The sequence below is a fragment of the Antennarius striatus genome, chromosome 3, assembly GCF_040054535.1.
Source record: "Antennarius striatus isolate MH-2024 chromosome 3, ASM4005453v1, whole genome shotgun sequence".
NCBI classification, from domain to species: Eukaryota; Metazoa; Chordata; class Actinopteri; order Lophiiformes; family Antennariidae; genus Antennarius; species Antennarius striatus.
In genome coordinates this window covers 21,409,056-21,429,649 of record NC_090778.1, presented here as the reverse complement: position 1 = coordinate 21,429,649, position 20,594 = coordinate 21,409,056, and the positions used below count along the sequence as shown (strand labels likewise).

General features: G+C 39.5%; 3 protein-coding genes across 8 annotated transcripts in view; 1 reads left to right on the top strand and 2 right to left on the bottom strand.

Moving 5' to 3' along the window:
* Window positions 1–112: 112 nt before the first annotated feature.
* Window positions 113–13,583, bottom strand: cdc14b (cell division cycle 14B). Of its 5 annotated transcripts, XM_068310286.1 has the most exons (17): window positions 13,295–13,313; window positions 12,327–12,372; window positions 12,088–12,178; window positions 11,032–11,107; window positions 10,394–10,486; window positions 9,145–9,221; window positions 8,669–8,735; window positions 8,435–8,585; window positions 8,118–8,348; window positions 7,825–7,963; window positions 7,543–7,708; window positions 7,330–7,427; window positions 3,650–3,697; window positions 3,438–3,560; window positions 2,745–2,913; window positions 1,323–1,397; window positions 113–822 (listed from the first exon to the last, which is right to left on the bottom strand). In XM_068310286.1, the coding sequence occupies exons 2-16, from the start codon at window positions 12,370–12,372 to the stop codon at window positions 1,365–1,367; spliced, it is 1,608 nt and encodes a 535-aa protein (XP_068166387.1). In that variant the 5' UTR covers window positions 13,295–13,313; the 3' UTR covers window positions 113–822; window positions 1,323–1,364. The 5 variants fall into 5 exon arrangements, 4 of the variants coding, with proteins under 4 accessions (XP_068166387.1, XP_068166385.1, XP_068166386.1 ...); XM_068310284.1 differs by lacking the exon at window positions 12,327–12,372 and having other exon boundaries at window positions 13,295–13,576; XM_068310285.1 differs by lacking the exon at window positions 13,295–13,313 and having other exon boundaries at window positions 12,327–13,266.
* A 243-nt stretch (window positions 13,584–13,826) lies between these two features.
* prxl2c (peroxiredoxin like 2C) lies at window positions 13,827–16,594 on the bottom strand. 2 transcript variants are annotated; one of them, XM_068311108.1, is made up of 6 exons: window positions 16,361–16,594; window positions 16,098–16,166; window positions 14,900–14,953; window positions 14,703–14,808; window positions 14,403–14,537; window positions 13,827–14,293 (listed from the first exon to the last, which is right to left on the bottom strand). In XM_068311108.1, the coding sequence occupies exons 1-6, from the start codon at window positions 16,541–16,543 to the stop codon at window positions 14,163–14,165; spliced, it is 678 nt and encodes a 225-aa protein (XP_068167209.1). In that variant the 5' UTR covers window positions 16,544–16,594; the 3' UTR covers window positions 13,827–14,162. The 2 variants fall into 2 exon arrangements, with proteins under 2 accessions (XP_068167209.1, XP_068167210.1); XM_068311109.1 differs by lacking the exon at window positions 16,098–16,166.
* Window positions 16,595–17,392: 798 nt separating this feature from the next.
* The window catches only part of fbxl17 (F-box and leucine-rich repeat protein 17), a 207,662-nt gene continuing 204,460 nt past the window's right edge, over window positions 17,393–20,594 (top strand). Inside the window, exons 1-5 of the mRNA XM_068311194.1 lie at window positions 17,393–17,574; window positions 18,500–19,008; window positions 19,411–19,788; window positions 19,900–20,022; window positions 20,210–20,467. Coding sequence (XP_068167295.1) covers window positions 18,520–19,008; window positions 19,411–19,788; window positions 19,900–20,022; window positions 20,210–20,467 — 1,248 coding nt within the window. The 5' untranslated portion in view covers window positions 17,393–17,574; window positions 18,500–18,519. The remainder of the gene's footprint in view (window positions 17,575–18,499; window positions 19,009–19,410; window positions 19,789–19,899; window positions 20,023–20,209; window positions 20,468–20,594) is intronic.

The following is a 20,594-nucleotide window of genomic DNA, read 5'->3' as shown; positions in this document are numbered from 1 at the left end:
ATAGTGAAGGCTGAGGGCATTCTTATACTGAGTGACATGATCATAGATGTGAAGATTAAGTAATGTGAGATGAGATTCTGATACTGTATCGAATGAAATTGTAGACATGGTATTCTTGGAGTACAGTTTAATTTTTTTAAAATCTTGTTATGTTTCAAGCAGATGTCAGTCTCGGTGGATTATGAATATCAGCTACACAAGTTCTAAGTAGGATCAGTGACTTTTTTCATAGCATGATTCAAATATAGTACAAAACATTTAAAAATACAAACGGGCCATATAAAATTTTGACATTTACAGTGTGAAAGTACAACAGCTGGAAGTAAATAATAAAAGGCAAACCAACGCATGAAAGTACAGTTGTGCACAGTATTCAATATCTTGTGACTGGATTATTGCCAAGACCACACTCCCTTGCCAAAACCATCTTCAAGTCTCTCAAAATCCTCGTGAATCTTCTATCCTAGAAGTCAGTATATTTGCTCCACAGTGTTCATTTTGGAGGAACTCTTCTTGATTCATGTGCCAACCCAATGCTTGCTAATCAATGCATAAAAAAAAACATGGGAACATGACGATGATTAAAAAATTCATGCTGCATGGTGCCGTGTTTAAAATCTAAAATCCAAAGTGCCTTATGGGTAAAATTACTTGAAATCAAATCTATAAAAGACATCAAATATTGGTTAAAGTCTTTTCCAGTTCCTCAAACTTCACCATCTGAATACAGTCTTCAAGAAGTTGGATTTCATGTCACACTCTTCAGGATTTCCAGAACGGCTTCAACGAAGAAGGGGAGTTCTTGCCTTGGGTATGGAGTGACTGCAAACACAAAGTCGATGTTAACGAGAGAGATGAATCTCTTTTACCGTGCTGCATTTTATTCAGTGCTACTACAGGTTTCAATAGTTTACTTCTTCAAATGTGAACTTTTCAAGTGTTGTTGACCAATGTGTTTTTCCCCTACCCAAAACAGTTCGCTGATAGTAATGGGGAACTCCTTTGGAGCTGAGGGGCTATGTAATTTTTATAGCGTGAGCTCCACAAACTTTTCCCAAAATGTAATGGGGTGGTTGCTGTAAAATTGTAAAAGGTAATAATTTCATCAATATTATTTTATGATGCATCAAAACATTTTTAGCTAGAATTCAGAGTATGGGATCTTAGATTCCGACCCATAAGATTCCCTGAAGTCAGTCTAGATTTCGTCAAGCTATCAATTCACTACAATTACTGTGCACTACTATAAATGATTCCTAGCAATTTCAACAAAATTGGAAAGTGATAGGAAAAGTGATAGTGAAAGTGATAGTGACAAGTACCTTAACCTGGGAAAGTGAATCGCCTGCACAGAGCTGCAAGCTTTATGTCCTCTGCAGACATTGCGTCTCTTGCATCTAACAAATATAAGAGAAGAAAACAGTATGAGCATTAGATTAACAAAAGGCAGACGCAGCCTTGGAATTCAGAGTGCGGACAGGCGGAAGAATCGAGAGAAGCAGAAAACAACTCGAAGCCCCTTTTCTGAGCGCTCACATGCAAGGAAAGTTAGAGGATCAGGGAGACAAAGGGAGGTAGAGTTTCATTTGGAAATATGACAGTGGTTTATAATCAGGGTTGGATTTGCTGAATGTTAGTTCTGTGCAATGTCAGGCTGCAAATAATAGTTTGGCAGAGGAGTCGAGAAGAACTGGCTGGGTTGCAACATCATGGTTACTATAATTTGGGTAAATGCAGAGGATGATTTAGATATAAACCTTAAAACAATAGTAGAAATCTGCAAATACAAAAATTTGTGTCTAAGGACACAGATGCTTCATGACTGGAGGTGCCCCAGCCCTAAATTACATACATTCCTAAATCCCCCAAAAATGTAAAATAAGGAAATTTAAAAAATCAGTTATGGGAAGAAAATCTCTAAGGCCACTAAAAATTTTGTGTGTTTCATCTGTCCAGCATTTTTTGAGAAGACAAGGCCCCCACCATATCCTCTTATTGACTAAATCGACAGACCTGCTTGAGTGTAACCCGACACCCACTTGTTAGCAGCATGAAGGACTCTTTTCAGGATTTTATATGATTCTTAATTGATATTAAGCTTGTCTTGAATATAATACATCTAGTTGAAACTTCACTTTTGGCACTCAAGGCCCCCCTTTCTATTTAGAGTTTCTGTGATATACAACAGATATTGATCTTCTTACAAAAATTGACAAGAAAAGTAATCCAAATCAAATCATTTGAGCCTTTCATTTCACGATTTCAGGTCTGAAATCATGAAATATGTACGCTTCCTTTCAGACATGAGACACATCTAAACAGATCAGAAAGAGTCAAAATGAGATCTAGATTGAATGAAAAAAGAACCACTATAAAATGCCATTTGACTTAGACGTTGAAGTAGACGTTGAGATGTTTAATCATAACCGATGCATCCCAGCCTATAAACATTGCTCGAGTCAGTGTTTATGACATAACCACTGTCTTGAACTTCAGAAGGAGAAAGCAGGAGAGTGCTGAGCCTCTGGTTTTTGACTGGATTTACCCAGACACTAATAGAGTGATCTTAAACAGACATCTGCTCATTCTATGGCTGTCAAAACTGAGAAAAAAACCCCCATCAAAATATGATTTTTCCAGTTTGGACAGCCGAGAGAATGTTCGTTCATAGAAAACTGATCAGTAGGAAAAATATATTCTGTTTATGATCAAATGCAGCTCAAAGTAGGTCTAAGGGAGCTTGCCTGCAGGTGGACCTGAGCCATGTTTAAGTTGATCAGAGGGCCTGTGTTGGCTGAGGCACTGGCTCTGTCTCTATGGCTGCCACATGGCTCACAACACATTAGGTCTCTGTCGGCAGTCATTACATGCATGTTGCCTAGAGACCTGACCAATCTGGTGTGGCACAGGGAGCTGGTAGAGAGAAGGGATGCTGTTAATTACTCCATGAGGATTCATTAGTGGCTAGAGTCTCTTGTTTCTTTTTCATGGTTCGACTTTTATAAAACATAAAAATAGAGTTAAATGTACTAAATATTTCATCTTAACAGAACAATATGGATCTTAAAATAAAGGGATTGTGTCCGATATTTAAAAAAGGGAAGATATGCTCAAATAGACAACTTCATAAATTATGTCAGTTTTGTTTCTTTAACAAAATAAGGTCATCTTCATTTTGAGATACAGCTGAAATCTCGAGGATCAAGCGAATCCAAGACCTTGAATGAACATCTTGTCAAAATGCTATTCTGACTCGTTTCTGTGAGATCTTCAAACGAATAGCATGCATTATATGAAGCACATTTAGATAAAGCACATCTAAAAATGTATCTGATATCTATCATGGTAACAATAATTATTCCCAATATATCTTAAGCTCCTCTCATGGATAGTACACCTGAGTGATCTTGGGTGCTGAGTTTAAAACTCACACTGACCTTTCTCCTACTTTGGCAGGCATTGAGGTTCTGGTCCGTTTTCTGCTGTCTGACTGTTCAGATAGAGGAAATGGGTGGACACCGGTCTTACAATCCTGATCACTGGCTTGCAGGATGACCGCGCTGCTCATGAGACCAAATAGTTATGAATTAGCTTGATCCATATCTGATGAGCTCATGTATGTATGTTGTGGATGGGCTGCTAACTTTACCTTAGGGACTGTGATGACGCCCTGGTGTGAATCTTATTCTCCTCTTGTCTGTGAAAACACAAAACACCACAGAACAGAATGTGAGTAAATTTTGTAGATTTAACATTTTGGGAGGAATCTGATGGGGCAGGGGCAAGATTTTTAAAACACATTTTATCATTGTAGCTGCAGCTGCCATGTGCAAATACTGAAGCCAAATACCAGAAAGCCACAAGTTGGCATTATGCAAATTAATTTGCCTTCCCGTAAACTGTTAAATGTCATTTTGACAGTTGGCACTGCAGCCAACCAGTAAAGCAGAGTATGTAAAGATGACAGGATCATTACAGTATGTGGAGAAAGACAAAGACAAGGTAAAAGCGTCTCGTGTTTAAAATAGTCTCTGCTAATCAACTTTATGCAGACTGTTCTTCCAGAACAAATTAAGTAAAACTGGATGTTTTTCATACAAACTTCTGATTTGGTTTGGGAATTAAAAAGAGACTGGGGTCTCACTTACAGCATTCTGAGTTAGACCTCCTGAAGGGGGGCAGGACAGGTTTTTTGGGGGGGCTGACAGGCGGCAGAGTCATTGAAATCCTAACCCGTCTATACAGAAATGCAGGATGGAAGAAGGGAAGCCATACACAATCCACCACAGGGCAAGGCTACACAGGGAGGAGAGCAGCATGGCTACCAGCCATCTGAAAGGAGGACAAATCCAACAACAAAAGCAAATGGAAAAAAAGGAGGAAAAAGGGAGGAAAGACAAGAGACGTCCAGCCAGGACACAACGCCTCTGATGTTCTGGTTTTCCACTGGGACTGGATGAGATGAAATACCTTTCAAAGAGCCTTGCAACAAAAAGTGCCAGTCGGTAAGTTTTTTTCTTAGCCGACTGACATGTTAGCAGTTTGCTACATGCTTTGATCCTAACAGATGTGGGAATTTTGACGAAGATATTGAAATTTTAAAGTCGATAGTAAAAATAGGTTGATTCTATTTTTATTCTAATTTTTTACATCAAAATCCTGTCTGCTTGTCCGTCACCTGAGCCATGTTCACTGAAACATATCTAAAACTTGTTGAGTCATACTAATGTTAGAGGTATTAATTAAAATTTGTTGCACCACATCAATTAATATTAAAAACAGGTTGAGAGTGAGACATGTAGTAAACAGAGCTCAAATGGTATTTGCACCCTGATCCAGTCCCAAAAACAATGGAAAAACAACAGGCCCAACACTTATTACATGTTAGACACAAACACAGATATGTCCAAGCATGCATTTTCAAGAGCTTCATGCCTATTGCCATGCATGATATAGACAGAAAAGACAGACAGGTTTTATTTAAAATCTGTACACATAAGCATTTATTTGATCGTTGCTGGAATTCCACATGCATTTCAGTCTTACTAGGAAAAACAAAGTGGGCCCAGATGGTGAATTTCAGCTGAAAGCTAGATGTTTGTATAGCAGTGCATACACAGATAAGGCCTGAAATGGAAGCAAATCTCCTATCTGCTTCAACTCCCATTAAGAAAACATTTTCATCCCACTGCTTCCGCTGAAACCCACAAATGTTGTTTCATATCCTTTGTACGAGTGAAGATCAGGAGGATTTTACCTTTCCAACATCGGCCAATTAAACCCTGAGCACCGTGATTACAGATCACTTCAACAAAAAACAAAAAACAAAAAAAAAATGCAATTTCCTCCGGGATTAATAAAGTATCTATCTATCTATCTATCTATCTATCTATCTATCTATCTATCTATCTATCTATCTATCTATCTATCTATCTAACACCAAAGCACATTTTCCATATACACCACAGTGGTTGAACAGGCAAGATATGTGCTTAACCAAACAATAAGAAGTAGTTACTCTTGATCAGAACAAAGATTGACTTCCCCTTACTGGCATTGCCAAGTTACTGGCGCAAGCCAAGCGCGAAAACATTTAATTCAACTAATTGAGATTTGAGCGAAAGCGGATGAATTGAATAATTTGTGCCATTGAAAAGTTCAGCAGGTTTAATCAAGCAGCTTCACTCAGTATGTCCAAGAGAGGTAATGAAAGGCATGTAAATCTTTTTGCATCCATCAGTGCATATTTGCTTTACAGACCATAGCCATCCAAAAACGGAAAAAGAAAGATCAAATTCAATTTAGCCATACCATTCACTGGTATAGCAACCAGCTCTACAGAAAGAGGATGTATGCTAGACAGGAAGTGACATGCACTTACCTTCATCATACAAAACCTCACATCCTCCCCCACTCTTTCTCTGCTATCTTTTGAGTGGTAAGCAACACATCGGCCACAGCGTACCCATGAGGCCGCAGCAGAACAATACCACCTTCCTGACATGGGATAACAAAAGCCGGAGCCATATGGGTACAATGGCAAGGGTCAGTCAACCCTCCCCAGCCGGGCTGACACCCAACCTCCAATAGCCTGATTTAATTGGACATAAATTATGAAGACAATATTTAAGCAATGACGGGGAAGATGAGAGGGAACCATGCTCATACTCGTTCCGCACAATAAATATATCAGAAACCAAAGTGAATACGTCGTTAAAGACAGAACAATGTGTCTGAAACAACCAGTCATTCACAGGCAAATTTCACCACTATCAGGCACTTTTTTTCTCTGTGCAAATCACAAACTTGGTAAATGACAGTAAATGATAAGTCTTTCCCTTTTAAATGTTTAAAAAATTCAGTGACAAAACATCTATTTCACGACAAGACCTGACATAATTTCAATGCCTTGGCTGCATCCTCATATCCAGTTGTGATGTGACACTTCAGCTAACTCCATTTCCTTCCAAAAAATGCAACAAATGTGTGTTTATAATTATCAGGGATAGTTTTGTGAATCATCTCTATCGTGCAAAGTGCACATATGGTGTCACAACAACAGTAGCTTTTTTTATCAATTTCTAGTTGTTTCACAATGTGTTGTTGACAAACCAGTGATGAACAACGGGCTCACTCTGCTTTAATGACTATTCTCTGCCTCTCTTGTGTATCCAGTGAACTCCCTAGCTGCCACTCCAGCAGTGAAATGGCATCACTAAATATGAGTTCAGAGGCTAATTTGGAAATACTCATTTGTTGTAATTGTTTTGCTAGAGGATGCAGTCAGTACCAGAACCTGAGCTGTCGAGAGCACCTGCCCTCAGACGCTGACAAAAATGTCATTTTCAATGAATTCTTGTAATGTAGGGAGTTCTTCCTAGCAGGATCAACCACAAATATAACTCCAGCTCTAAAAATATTGTGGGAAACTGCCTCTAAAATAATTCCAGTTCAGCTATATATAACTTTGTGACTCTGTTTCTGCATTGGACTGTTATTTCCATGACTTCACTTAATCACTTACTGACCTTGGCTGAAATCTAAGGATGACTCGAATCAGACATGATTTGAAAATTGCAAAATTAAAAAAAAGACAACCTGGAGAAAACAAAGACTGATTGAAATGTGAGTAATAACAACTTGGAAAGGCTCATTGTCACAGAATAAAGTCACTACCTGGTCATAAATACTTTAAATGATAAGTTACACATGAATTCAAAAAGGAAAACGCATACATGTACTGACTTGAGGGACGAACAAAGACCAGTGTTACACAACTGCAGTACAGTGTATGGACATGGTGCATTATGAGGCAGTGTGGGAACTTACGATAGTGAACCTGAAGATGATCTGGCCTGCCTCTTGCTCTTCAGGGCACGGAGTTTATCCCCTTGTGTGAGGCCATTTCTCTCCTCTTCATCATTGTGCTGTGAAACAAACAAAACCAATGAATAAACAAAATGACATGACTGGATTTGTTACCCTTATGTTCAAAAATCAAGCAGAAAACTCTGTACCTCAGCGCATCATTACAAAACTCACCAGATCCGTTTCTTCCTTCTTTGTTTGCCTATTCTTGTTGCTCCCGTTGATCGTTATGTCGTCCACTCCAGTCAGAATCTTGGTCACAGCCATCTTGCCGTTCTCTCGTTCATTCAGTGTCTTCTCCCGGAAAACATCTCCTTCAGCCCACAAACTGTTCTGCTTCCTGTGTAAAATTTGATGTATTCATTAATATGTTCCTATGACAAAGAAATAATTGAGAAAAAAATTAAGGACAATCAGTAACATTGGTGTAAATCCTGTTTCAGTAAACACACATACTCTTCGATGAAGTTCTGTTGAGGTCCAATGATGGACCCTGGTCGGCAGATGCGTATCCAGGCAATAGCCTCTGCAGCAGTGAGGTGGTAATGTTTCATCATATAGCAGCCAATCAGAGTGCCAGTCCTCCCCAGACCAGCTACAATAAACCAAGTGGGTATGACACTGAATATCTCAAGTAAGAAATACTGAGCAGCTCAAGAAGTTTCAAGTGAGTTTGGCACTTCGCACAATCAGAACCCTAATGCAACAAGATAAACTCTTGTTTTGTGAATTTAGGTAAAAAGTCTGACCTTTACAGTGGACAGCAATGGCTCCTTCTGCATTCTCACAGATGTTCAGAAACTTCCTCACAATAGAGTCATTTGGTGTACTCCCATCCACAAAAAATAGATCGTGGTGCTCGAACCCAGACTCTGTAAAACGCCTGGCATCATACATCTTCTTGTTAAGTCTGATGATAGCTGTTATGTTATGATTTCTGAAGTACGGAATGTAGGCCTCAGGAGCATGCAGAGGGTATCCTAAGGAAAGACAAGAAACATGTATATAAGCTTAAGAAGTCTTTAATAAGGTAAGACATAAGGGGCTTAGGGTATATTTGACTGACCGTTCTCTATTTTGCTTTTTGGATGAGGCCCACTGAATGCAAGAAACTTTCCTGGAATTATCCAGTTTAAGTCTCCGTTCTCTGCTCTCTCATAGTGTTCATATTCCTCAACATCAAAGGTGGAAAAGTCGAGCCAGCCATACTGCAAAGCCTGGGATACAATAGAGAGGGAGTGAATTTCATGAGGATATTGGCACATCAAAGAAGCCCTGAAAAGATCTTAAAATGACATACCTTGTGAACAGCACGGAGGCAATCAAGGATGTTCAGATTGTACATGCAGGTTCCAAAAGAAGCATCTCTGAAGACAAAACAGAAATAAAGACCAGCTTTATTAGCACAACATACTCAGAACTCTTTTTTCTATTTTAAATATTTCTTCTGCAAGCATTCAAGGAGTGATCTCATGAATGTGGCCATCAAATGCTTTCTATCACCAACTCTGCTAATATCTTATTTAATCGTAGTTCAACATTTTTCATTTTAAACCTGATAGTATCAGCATTGTAATGAGTGCAGAGAGCTGCTGATCCTTTAAGATCTGATGGTGTTTTGACATTTTCATTACGTTGCATGTTACCACTATAAACAACATTCCTCTTACTGAAACCACACACACGAACGCATGCACACGTGCGCGCGCGAGTGCACACTCACGCACACGGATGCACTTTATCAAAGAAGGCGAGGCAATAAGAAGAAATTCTTACCTGAATGGAATGTATGTTGAGTTCCTTGACAGCAGCAGACTATAAGCCTCCTCTGGAATCATGTTTAAATACATTACCTTTAAACACAAAAATCCAATCAGCAAGTATCTCTTGAATTGTATACCACTTTGATTTCAAAATACAGCATATAGGTAGGTACATTTCTCAAATAGTGAGGCGCGCCCCCCTAGTGCGATGCTGGTGGGGAGCGTGTGACCCTGGGGAACATGTTTTTTTGTTGTACTAGAATAAAGTGTAATTGCACATCCACTACAGTAGTTTGCAGTGGCGTTCTCCATTGTCAGGCGTGCACAGGGAGCATTAGCTTGATAACTCTGAAGAAGCGTCTGTAGCACTGGGCTTCACTGTGACTACAGTGGGAGATGAGGAGAGGCCGGGGTGTTTATTGTGTCTAAAAATGCTGGCAGTAGACAGCCTGAAGTCAAATAAATTAAGATGGAACTTAAAGACATTATACCCCAATCACGCTGATAAGCCGCTGGAGTTTATTCAGCGAAAATGTGCCGAACATTGCCAACAATCATCCCGCTTTGTAAATGCTACTTCAGTAAACTGGTGAGCTCTGTTACCATCATATAAGGTGGCGTACCAAACTGCTCAGTGCAAAAAAAACAAACCCCTACCATAGCAGAGGAGCTGAAATACATTGAGCAGGACCTGAGCGCTCAGTATCACTGCCTAAAGGAGCTCGTTGTAGGAATTAATCCTGACTTCCTCATTCTGATTTAAAAAAAAAAAACATCACCACAAATTGTGTTATTAATTTTTGTTATGTAGGTTAATTTAAGGTGTTTTATATTTTTGTGCTCCTCAGTTAATGTTGCTGAACAGAATTTGAATTCTTTAATTATCCATTGTTTTTATTTAATTTAATTTTTCAGTATCAAATGGTGCAATAAGTTTATCAAAATTGTTTACAGTTTAAACAAGGTTTTTTAGTGTAAGGCACATTGATGCACTTAAACTTTTCTGTTGTACACTAAAAGATAATATAATGAAATTAGTCTTTTTTATAAATTGAACTATATTTTTTTTGTTTTCTTTGATGTTAATAAGGATACAATGCTATGCAGAGGTGTACTTAACAATTTTAGAGACAATTAATACTATTTATAGTCACGGTGGACAGTGGGGGGCGCAAGTTGTTTTCTTATTGCTGGGGGGAGGGGCACAGCAGAAAATAATTGAGAAGCACTGAGGTACGGTAATGCATGAGTACAACACTTACTGCATAAGATCCAATTAGGTAAGCAGCATTGACTTGTTTCTTCTGGTCTCCACAAGTATAAAAGATTATCTTCTTCCTCGAAAGTGTAATGGACTGCGCAAAGACACCAGTAGCAACAACATAAGAAGATGTGCTACACCTTGTGATTTATTTGAATCAGTTGACACACACCATAGTTATTACGGTGAACTACAATAGCTAAAATTTACACACCTCACGAACTACGACCTTCATTCATAGATAAAGCACCATAAATTATTCAGTACATTTCGAGTTTAATCCCGGTGTGCCAGAATTTTTTCCAAAAACAATGTTATGATAATCGCATTATACAATTATTTACTAGAGCTGAAAATGGATAAACATATGAATAATACTTTATTGTGTTGTGAATAATTTTTGCGTCAGCCACAAAGTTACAAATGTTGAATAATCAATTTAGAAAAGGTTTTATGTGCTAATCGATGTGAAAAAAAAAACCCTGACAACTCCTATTTATTTCTCTATAAATAAAGGGTATTATATTCTATCTGTTCTATTGCTTTATATGGTGCGACTATAAATAGATATTGTTTAACCTTAACTTTGCTTATCATTCTTTTTCAGGAAGAGCAATTAAAAGCAATGGTTTACTTTACCTTGAGCTTCTTTGTCAACTTGCAACAGAAGCGATAAACCATGGCCAGGTTAAGGGGACCAAAGTCTGCATAGAAGCTGAGAGCATGGGAGGTACAAAAAAAGACAGTTTTAAAGTACCCATTAATGCTAAGAGACACAATTTGACTAAAAAGAATTAACAATATTAGACAATAATGACACTGACTGACGGAGACTGACAGACTAAATGACTGTTAATAACTATTAATAACAGTTTAAAAGGATATAGCAGGCAGAAAAATTGGTTTTATAAGACCAGTCACCTTCCCGATGCCAATCAAACAGCTCTAACACTGGACAGAGATTTCCACAGCTTCAAGCTCTAAAACTCAAGTCTGTGCCAATATGTTTAGATGTGTTTTATTTGGTTTTAAACTTTCAAGGCTGTCCAAGACACTTGGATTTCTTTTTCATGAGAAAACAGGGTATCCTCTGCTAATGGTGACATGACAAGTGAATGGCATGAAACACCTCACAGAAAGCAGCATTTCCACTGTGTTTTGAAGTATTGATAATTTTAGTTTTGGCTGTAGTTCTACAACTGGCTGCAGCACTCATCTCGTTCATATTTAAACTTGATCGTGATTAAAGGATACAGACTACTGCGATTGGCTTTGAACAGCTATTATTTAGAGATCAATCAACTGGCTGCAAATTACACAACAGACAGACTTTGAAACAAGATTTTTTTAAAAATCCCATGATTCCAATTGTAATGATCTGATGTTGGCTGCCCATTGGTTTGAGAACTGATTGCTAAGATTCACACATTACTCACATTTTATCTTTGCATTTGTTTCTTTTGAATCACAACGTATTATCACAGTAATTATTTGTAATTAACATTTTTATTGTCATTTTTATCTACAGAAAACTTCATGCATTTTTTTTTTTTTGGTTTCGCAAATGTTAATATTCTTTTCCCAATCCACCCAACTCTGGTAGAAATGTCCTTTCTGTAATGATGTATCCCTGCTGAATGGATTAAAAGAACATTTGGGTGATCGAACATGAAAGTGGAATGTGGTTAAACTTACTTTTCATATGCCAGCTCTTCATCTATGCAGAAACAGTGACGTTCGGCTGTGCTCTTAATCTTTTGCTTTAGTATGGCGAAATAGAGTTGATCTGGAGGAGGAGGAGGGGTGTGGGGTGATAAAACAGAGGCAGTTACTTGCTTTTGTCATGCATACTTGTGTTGTTTCCATTTCCCTTAATCACCTCCTTTCGTAAACAAATTATTGTAAAAGTTTTTTTTTTCCTTCTAGCTACTCACCCTTGATAAACTCAAAAGATCTTGACGAAGTATCATCTGCGGTCATCTTGCACAAAGTTAGGAAAATAATGTTTTGCCGAGAAAAGTCTGTGGTCCAAGTAATAAACGAAGACTTTCCTCATACGAATTGAAACTTTCACTGATAACTACGCGAACATTTAAAAAAAGTTACTTGAAGTGCCGCCACGAGTCCCTATCGTTCTAACACATACGTTTGTAGCTAAACGTCACTCTTCAAAGATCGTAATCGTCACGGAGCAGGACACTTTCATTCGTAAGTGCGCACTGTTAAAAAATCATCTCCGCCCCGCTCCGCCCCAATGGTCTCTAGCGGGTTACTATTGGCTGAGAAATCTGCCTAGCGCTACGCGATAGGATGAAAAGTCCGTCAATCAAAACTATTTCAGTTTAAAGTTCTGTCCAAGATACATATGATAGGTCCTCGGGATGTTGTTTGAGCTGTTGCTGGGACTATACCTTAGCCAATCAATTCGTGATTTCCACTTCAGCGACCCGCCCCCTCTCAGATTTGAGCTAGGCAAAGATGGAAGAACTACGCAAACGCCATTGGGAATACAAATTAACCTTGGTCAAACCTGACAGTACGTTGACTCGGACATTCATGGCATCGATGTACCACACATTTCTTTATGTACATTTTTAACCCTCTCATGGTTCAGAAATCTTGATGGTGCCGAGAAAGCGCAGTTATTGCGTAAAGCATTGTTGTAAATAAGTGCTGTAATGCAAAAGCGTTGTGCATTTATGAATCGACGAAAACCCCCCCCCCCCAACTTAATTAAAGATGAAAAGAATGCACGGTGTCGCCATCGCAAGTAAATAATATTAACGATTGTCACACATCCTGCTCATATAAAACGCATCAATGTGCATGCGCAAGTCTGCAAATGTACACATTTGCCAACTGGGCGTAAAGTTGACAGGGTCCATGCTGCAGACCCTCTTACCTGTTATCTCAATGTAAATATCGGAGTTTAGCGCCGCCTCTGAGCTGTTTGGGGCTGCGCAGCGCTTTTTTCTCGACTCGCCTCGTTTCCTCTCGATTTTGCGCTTCATTTTTCTCCTCAGAGCTGTGCGGTGGACATTGTGCAGCAGTCGTGCCTCCCCCCCCCTCCCCACCACACCGCTTTGTTCCGTTTATTATGGCATTAGTGGCTCCTCCGCTGCTGCCGGTTGGTACATACGTATGCGTGTTATATCTGAGTCAATATCTGAGGTACAGCTGCCAGCTCCAGCCTCTCTGCCGCTTGTGACGTCTGTTCGCAGGGGCAGGTTTTCTAGGTTCTGAATACCCAGCATGTGACGTATTAGGATTAGATGTCCAGTGCACACCCCTCCACTGGTGCAGCACCTACATGTCTGAAAAGTTGTTCTGACGAGCTCAACAGATTCCTCCTGGATATGGTTGAATAATGACCATGAGCGTATGTGTGTAACATGGTGCAACTTAAATAAACCATGGCCAGGTTGAAGTCTGGAAATAGCAGTCAAACTTTATTTATAGTATAAATGTATGGGTGTAAGGAAACTGCACATATGAAGAATGTAAAGTGACTCACATTAGTGCACCAGTTATGAGTGTTCATAAATATCTTTGGGGCTCTCTTAATTCAAGGATGCAAGAAGCAAAAGTAGGCAAATTGGATTATACTACAACAAATCTGCAGAAAATTAAAATGTAGAAAATTAAAAATAGTAATGCAATCATGCCCTACTTCAAATAAAACCTTCATTTAGACCAAAGACTAAAAAACAAATGTTCAAACAAATGTGAAAAAAGTCTATTAACAGTGATACTACGTCATGGACAGCTGGCTACACATGGATGATCTTTGACTTGTTACTGAAGTCAACAGTCTGTTTAGCTCCAGCAAGTTGCAAAAGCCAATTGATGGGCATGTGGTCCAGGTGGTTAGAGTCAAAATGGGAGAAATGCACTTGTGTGCCTGCATGAAGAAGAAAATGGTAAAGTTGTAACACACTGGAGGAACTGAGAGATTATAAAAAGAGAATTTTTGCTTAGTACAACTACTGTACATTTAAGAGACAACCTACCTGGACCTGCAATAATGGCACCACCCTGCTGTTGTAGGTCACCCTGGAAGTCAAATACAGGGCTAGTCATGGCCCTCCATATGCTTTTTATTTGTCCCATAAAAATCCCAGACTTCACATGTGGACTGGGCTGGGCTTTAAATGTGCACATGCACACACACACACACACACACACACACACACACACACACACACACACACGCGCGCGCACGCACACACGCTCAAACACACAAACACACAGACAATTCTTTGTTAATTATCATCTCTATAAAGTAGACAGTCATATTTTTATTTCATTACCCGAGTCTGAAAATTTCTCCTCTCTTTTCATTCCAAGCTTTTGATAAATGCATCTCTCCGGGTCCACATACATTTCATATGGGTATCCTGTTAGTGAGCAGAATGGCTAGACACAAATAAATAGTAAATAATCATAGTATAAATATGTAAGACAGACCGAAATTACGTAAATGAATAATAAAATTGATTTGGCCTACCTCTATATGATAATGAGAAGACTGACCAATTACAACCAGTTTAATGTCAGCATCCTGCAATGATACATATCAAACTTTGGACATTAAGATTCAGCTACTCACAGTCACATGTCTAAGCTATCAGTGGCAGACTCTCTGAAAGAAGATGAGAATCTCCACAGACTTCATAAAATAAATGTTAATGTGTTTCATGAAAATAAAAAGGTCAATGTATCTTTCTTTCGGCTTTTCGCTTCAGGGGTCACCACAGTGAATCAGTTGCCTTCATCTAACCCTGTCTTCTGCATCCTCTTCTCTCACACCAACTACCTTCATGTCTTCCCTCACTACATCCATAAACCTCACCTTTGGTCTTCCTCTAGGCCTCCTGCCTGGCAGTTCAAAACTCAGCATCCTTCTACCAATATATTCACTATCTCTCCTCTGGACATGTCCAAACCATCTCAGTCTGGCCTCTCTGACTTTATCTCCAAAACCTCTGACATGTGCTGTCCCTCTGATGTACTCATTCATGATCCTATCCATCCTGGTCACTCCCAGAGAGAACCTCAGCATCTTCATCTCTGCTACCTCCAGCTCTGTCTCCTCCTGTCTTTTCCTCAGTGACACTGTCTCTAGACCAAACAACATCGCTGGTCTCACCACAGTTTTGTACACCTTTCCTTTCATTTTAGCTGAAACTCTTCTATCACACATCACACCTGACACTTTTCTCCACCCGTTCCATCCTGCCTTTACACACTTCTTCCCCTCTTTTCCATACTCTCCATTGCTCTGGACTGTTGACCCTAAGTACTTAAAATCCTCCACCTTCTTGATCTCTTCTCCCTGTAACCTCACTCTTCCACTTAGGTCCCTCTCATTCACATACATGTACTGTCTTACTGCGACTAAATGTATGGTAAAAGTTAAATGTTGCCTAACCAGCTGCCACACGGTTCTATCTAAAGTATAAAGTGTCGCTGAGATGTAATAGAGAATAACGCTGCATAAAATCAAAGAACTGAGGGAGACATTACTGTATTATTAATCACACACTGGGGAAATTTGCCTGTAGAAAAAATGAAGAACCTTTAATTGTGTTGTTAAATTCTCTATATTACTTGAGCAAATATGCTCAGACATTCCGTCAGTGCAACTATGCAAATGGTTCCTGTTGTGATACCTTGTGGTGCATTCATAATCAACCAAGACTTACCTTCAGTACCTCCTGAGGCACTTTGCTCAAGTCTTCCACATATTCTTTACAGCTGTAGCACAGGAAATTCTGTATGGACATTTACACAGTAACCTATAATACATGGTAACATGAGGAGCTGGGACGTCATCCCAGTCAAGATGACGTTTTGCTACTGATTTCTACATACATTTCATGACTCAATGTACTTTTCTGCCTGCCGTGGTTTCTTATATAAATTTAGAGAGTTTACACCAGTTTAAATCAAAAGGATTTTCCCCTACCCGCACAAAAATTATGATCGATTTCCTGTCTTGGTATAATGTCTTGAACTGAACAGGGATTCCTTGTCGGTCGTAAATTAAACAGTCCTCAGCGTCTTCGAGACAAATGTCAACATGACAGCTCCCGACTTCTTTAGTTTCTTTCATAACTTGTTTCGTTATTGGTGAATCTACTTCAGCCATTTTTTTTTCAAGCTTCCTGAAGTCGCACAATTATTTTGGGAGTCTGAGCACTGGGCGGAGAAGCTGGTGAGTGGAAAAAACACGCCCATATGTTGTGAGTGTTTCTCTCTGCGTCTGTGCGTGTCTCTTTCTCTCTGCATGTGTGTGTGTGTGTGTGTGTGTGTGTGTGTGTGTGTGTGTGTGTGTGTGTCGACACGCGGGAGCAACTGCCCCAAAGAGAGAATGTAACTTTATATTTTGTTACTAAGTTACTAAGATAGTAATATTGTAATAGTTAATAATGCGTTTATGTTATATGTTATTTATTTACATGCATGTTATAGTATGTTACATAAAATTCATGCATTCTTATTGTTGGAGATAGTGTGCTTGTCCTCCAGTCTTTCTTTGTGTACCTGTTTGTCCACATGATACAATACCAAGAAAAACTGTGAACGCTTTTTTTGTGTGTTTTTTTTTGTGTCGAATGTGAACCGTTGGTTAATTACATTTTTCTTACGTGGATTCCATATGTATTATATCTCTTTTTTTGTTTTTATTTACTTCATTTACCGTTTTCCTTCTTTCTTTCTTTCTGGTTTGATTTAATTTATGTATACTTGTTTAGTTGAATATTTTGTCTATTATTTATCTCTTTGTTGTTTGATTATGTTAATTATTTTTTATGTGAATCTTTTCGTTAATTTTTGTATGAGTGTGATCAATTTTTATGTTGTTTTCAGTGAATAAACGTGTTTTTTCCCCCCAATTATTAAAAACAGTATCACACGCAATTTACCTTTGGCGAAGGTTCTTGCGGATCGCCCTCGTCGGCTTCTGTACTTCTGCCTTCTCGGTGCGGAAGTTATGTCTTCTAGCAGCAGCAGAAGCAGAGCCAGGACTTCTGTCTCCATAAACACAACGCTAGTTGAGTAGCAGGTTTTCATTAGTGGGTGTCTCTCCTGTTGGGACCTGTCCATCCTCATCTTGACCGTGTAGCATAGGACTATTATGCGAGAACCGTCCGGTGTGTGGGAGCGCCGTGTGAAGTGGTGAGAGCTTTCATACTGTTAGATCTAGATCATGTTAGATCTAGAGCTAACTTAGCATCCAGGTAATATGTGGAGCGAGCTAGCCTGTGAGAAAGCTGAATTGGTTAGCAATTTTGTATTTTGTCTGTGAATTAGGGTATTAACTTGTTATTACGTGTTGCCCATGTTAGTCATCAAAAAATCGCAGCGCCAGACATAACATAACAATCACATTAAGAGAGCATTATGTGCTTGTTTGTGTATTTGTGCTTAACAAATGACCACCTGTTCACTGTTTACATATTTTCATTCACCAACAATGAAACCTTGCATCGTTGCTGTTTCGTTGAAAGGCTGTAACGGGGCAATAACAGCGTTTAAAGTAGAAGTTATAACATGTAATACATGTAAACGTGGCTGTAAGGCTCACTGTTATGTTATTGTGAGCTATACCCCATGATCAGGGTTTGATTTTTCTGGTCTACCTTAATACTACAGTCATTACGGACACATCATTATGGACTTTGAAAACTCTAACTTTCTCCAACAGTCCAAAAATATGCAATATAAGGGAATTGTTGAATCTAAATTGTGGTAATAGTAATTAGTTTTTGTGATGGCACTGTGATGATCCACAGGGTGTATTCCACCTCTTCCCAAGATCAGCTGGGACAGATGTCAGCCGGCTTGTGACCCTGCACAGGTTACATAAAATGCATAGATAAGTTTCAGAGGTCCATATAGGGCTCGATCATACAGTATATCTTTCAGAGGAAACGTAACTTTTTAAATGAATAAGAAACAGCTTTAAAACTGGTGTTGAAACAAAAGTGAAGTATTGTTTTGACATCAGTATAACCTCCATATAAACATAAAACAATGTACAGTCCTTCTAGGTACTTAATGATATTGCTGTGTAATATGTTTACCAATGTTGTTGTTACAGAGTTTTCTTGAATTATCTATATGGGCCATCTTCTTTCGAAAAATGGTCACCACCTGAAGAAGAGGACACGCAAGTTGCATCATAGGAAGAAGAAGAAAAGGAACTGTTTCCTGCAGCTGCCTTGCATGCTCTGCTTCATCATCCAAAGCAACAACCCGGGTTTTGACGAGGACAGCGACCATTTGGAGACGGGCATCAACGGCAGTGGGTGCCGCAACAACAGCATCACTGGAATCAGTGTACCTGGTGTTGGTGGAGTCGGTATTGGAACAGCAGCTGCATCAAAGCTCGCTGAGCGGTACGCAACACTTACATCACCTGAGGATTGCTCCAGATTCCTGTTGTCACCACAGGATTTGGCTATCTGGGAATCCCAAGGGAGGAGCCTTTTATCAGCTGTTCCTGCGAAACTGGTTCCGCAGCAGGCCCTTTTCCGAACCGCTGGGGTGTCTGTGACCATTCCTATACCTGTACCTGTGCCTGGCTGCAACAGTGACTATACTGAGATGGTAGGATACTGTGAGGGGTTGCTGTATTAATAGGACCAAAAGTTGTTGCTTGTAAAAATACAAATGGTACTTCTGATATAATTGTGATCCTGCTAAAACACAAGAGATAATAATAAGTATTTCTATTGATCCCCCATGGGGGAAAGTCAGTTAAACAAAACAGAACTAGGGAATAGGTGGCAGTATGAAGGACAAAAAATTACAATAAAAAATAAAGTGTTAGAGGAAAGAAAACAAAATAACATATCATAAGCATTGCTGTTTAAGTAGATTAGACATTACTTTCTCACAGTAATTTCCAATTTATAATAAAAGACAAGACAAGACGGTCAATACTTTAAGAACTTCTATTTTAACTTGTCTGAAATAATTGTGGCTCCATCTTGTTTTGTGTTGGTGCAGGTGTGTAAGAGGAAGTGTTCAGAGGTGCAGAGGTGCACCCCCTGCAAGCAGCCGCGCTGTGCCTTTGGTGCCCCGGACGGAGGGCTGGAAAATGGAGGGGTGGGGGGAGGTGGGGGGGAGGCCACCTCAAACTCAGAGTCTGGCCATTGCCACCTTCCCCTCTGTCCACTTCCCTCTTCTTCCGCTTCTTCCTCCTCTGCCTCCTCCTCTTCCTGCTCATCTGGTGATGGCTGTTGTGGTTTGGGTCTTCATTCGGATTCACCCCACTGTTCAGACTCGTCCCCCTGCTGCCTGAATCATTATGACAGCTGCCAGGCGAGAACTTCTGATGCTGCTGATTTAAGTATCAACCACCTGCCTTCCTCCATCCTTTTGAAGGTCAGAGTTCATTAGAGTTGAACTGGCTTTTGTTGGTTGCTTTTTTTTAATTTGAAATGTGCAGGGTGGTTGGATTTGTTTTTATGCCTTACATTTGTTTGCTCTCTTCAGGTGCTGTCCCACTTAACAGTGAAGGAACGCTGTCTGTGTGCCTCTCTGGTGTGTAAGTACTGGAGGGACCTCTGCTTGGATTTCCAGTTCTGGAAGCAAATAGACCTCAGTGGCCTTCAACAAGTAAGCAGTACAGTTTTCTTGTCTCGGAATCTGTTGTATTCAGAAATTGTACTCGCATATCAGTTGAACAGTACACCTTTTTTATTTTTATTTTTCCCCATTTTAGAGTTTATACTTTTTGTTAATAATCTGGCTTATAATGAACTTTGTTGATTTGAATCGTTCCTTGTGTGATCCTCTTCCCCAGGTAAACGACGATCTACTGGTAAAAATAGCCTCTCGGAGGCAGAATGTGACAGAGATTAATATTTCGGATTGTAGAGGGGTCCATGACCATGGTGTGTCCTCCCTGGCGTCACACTGTCCTGGCCTGCAGAAGTATACAGCATATCGCTGCAAGCAGCTTGGCGATATGTCTGTGTCTGCCCTGGCTACACATTGCTCTCTGCTGGTGAAGGTACATGTGGGCAACCAGGACAAACTAACGGATGAAGCACTAAAGAAGGTGAGCTTTTAAAGCTGCAGGGAGACAAAAAATGAACTTTTGTTTTTTCTATCAATACATGTCATAAATATTGTCCAAGTTAAAAAAAAAGCTGCTGTACTATTTATTTAGTACTATTTAGTCTCAT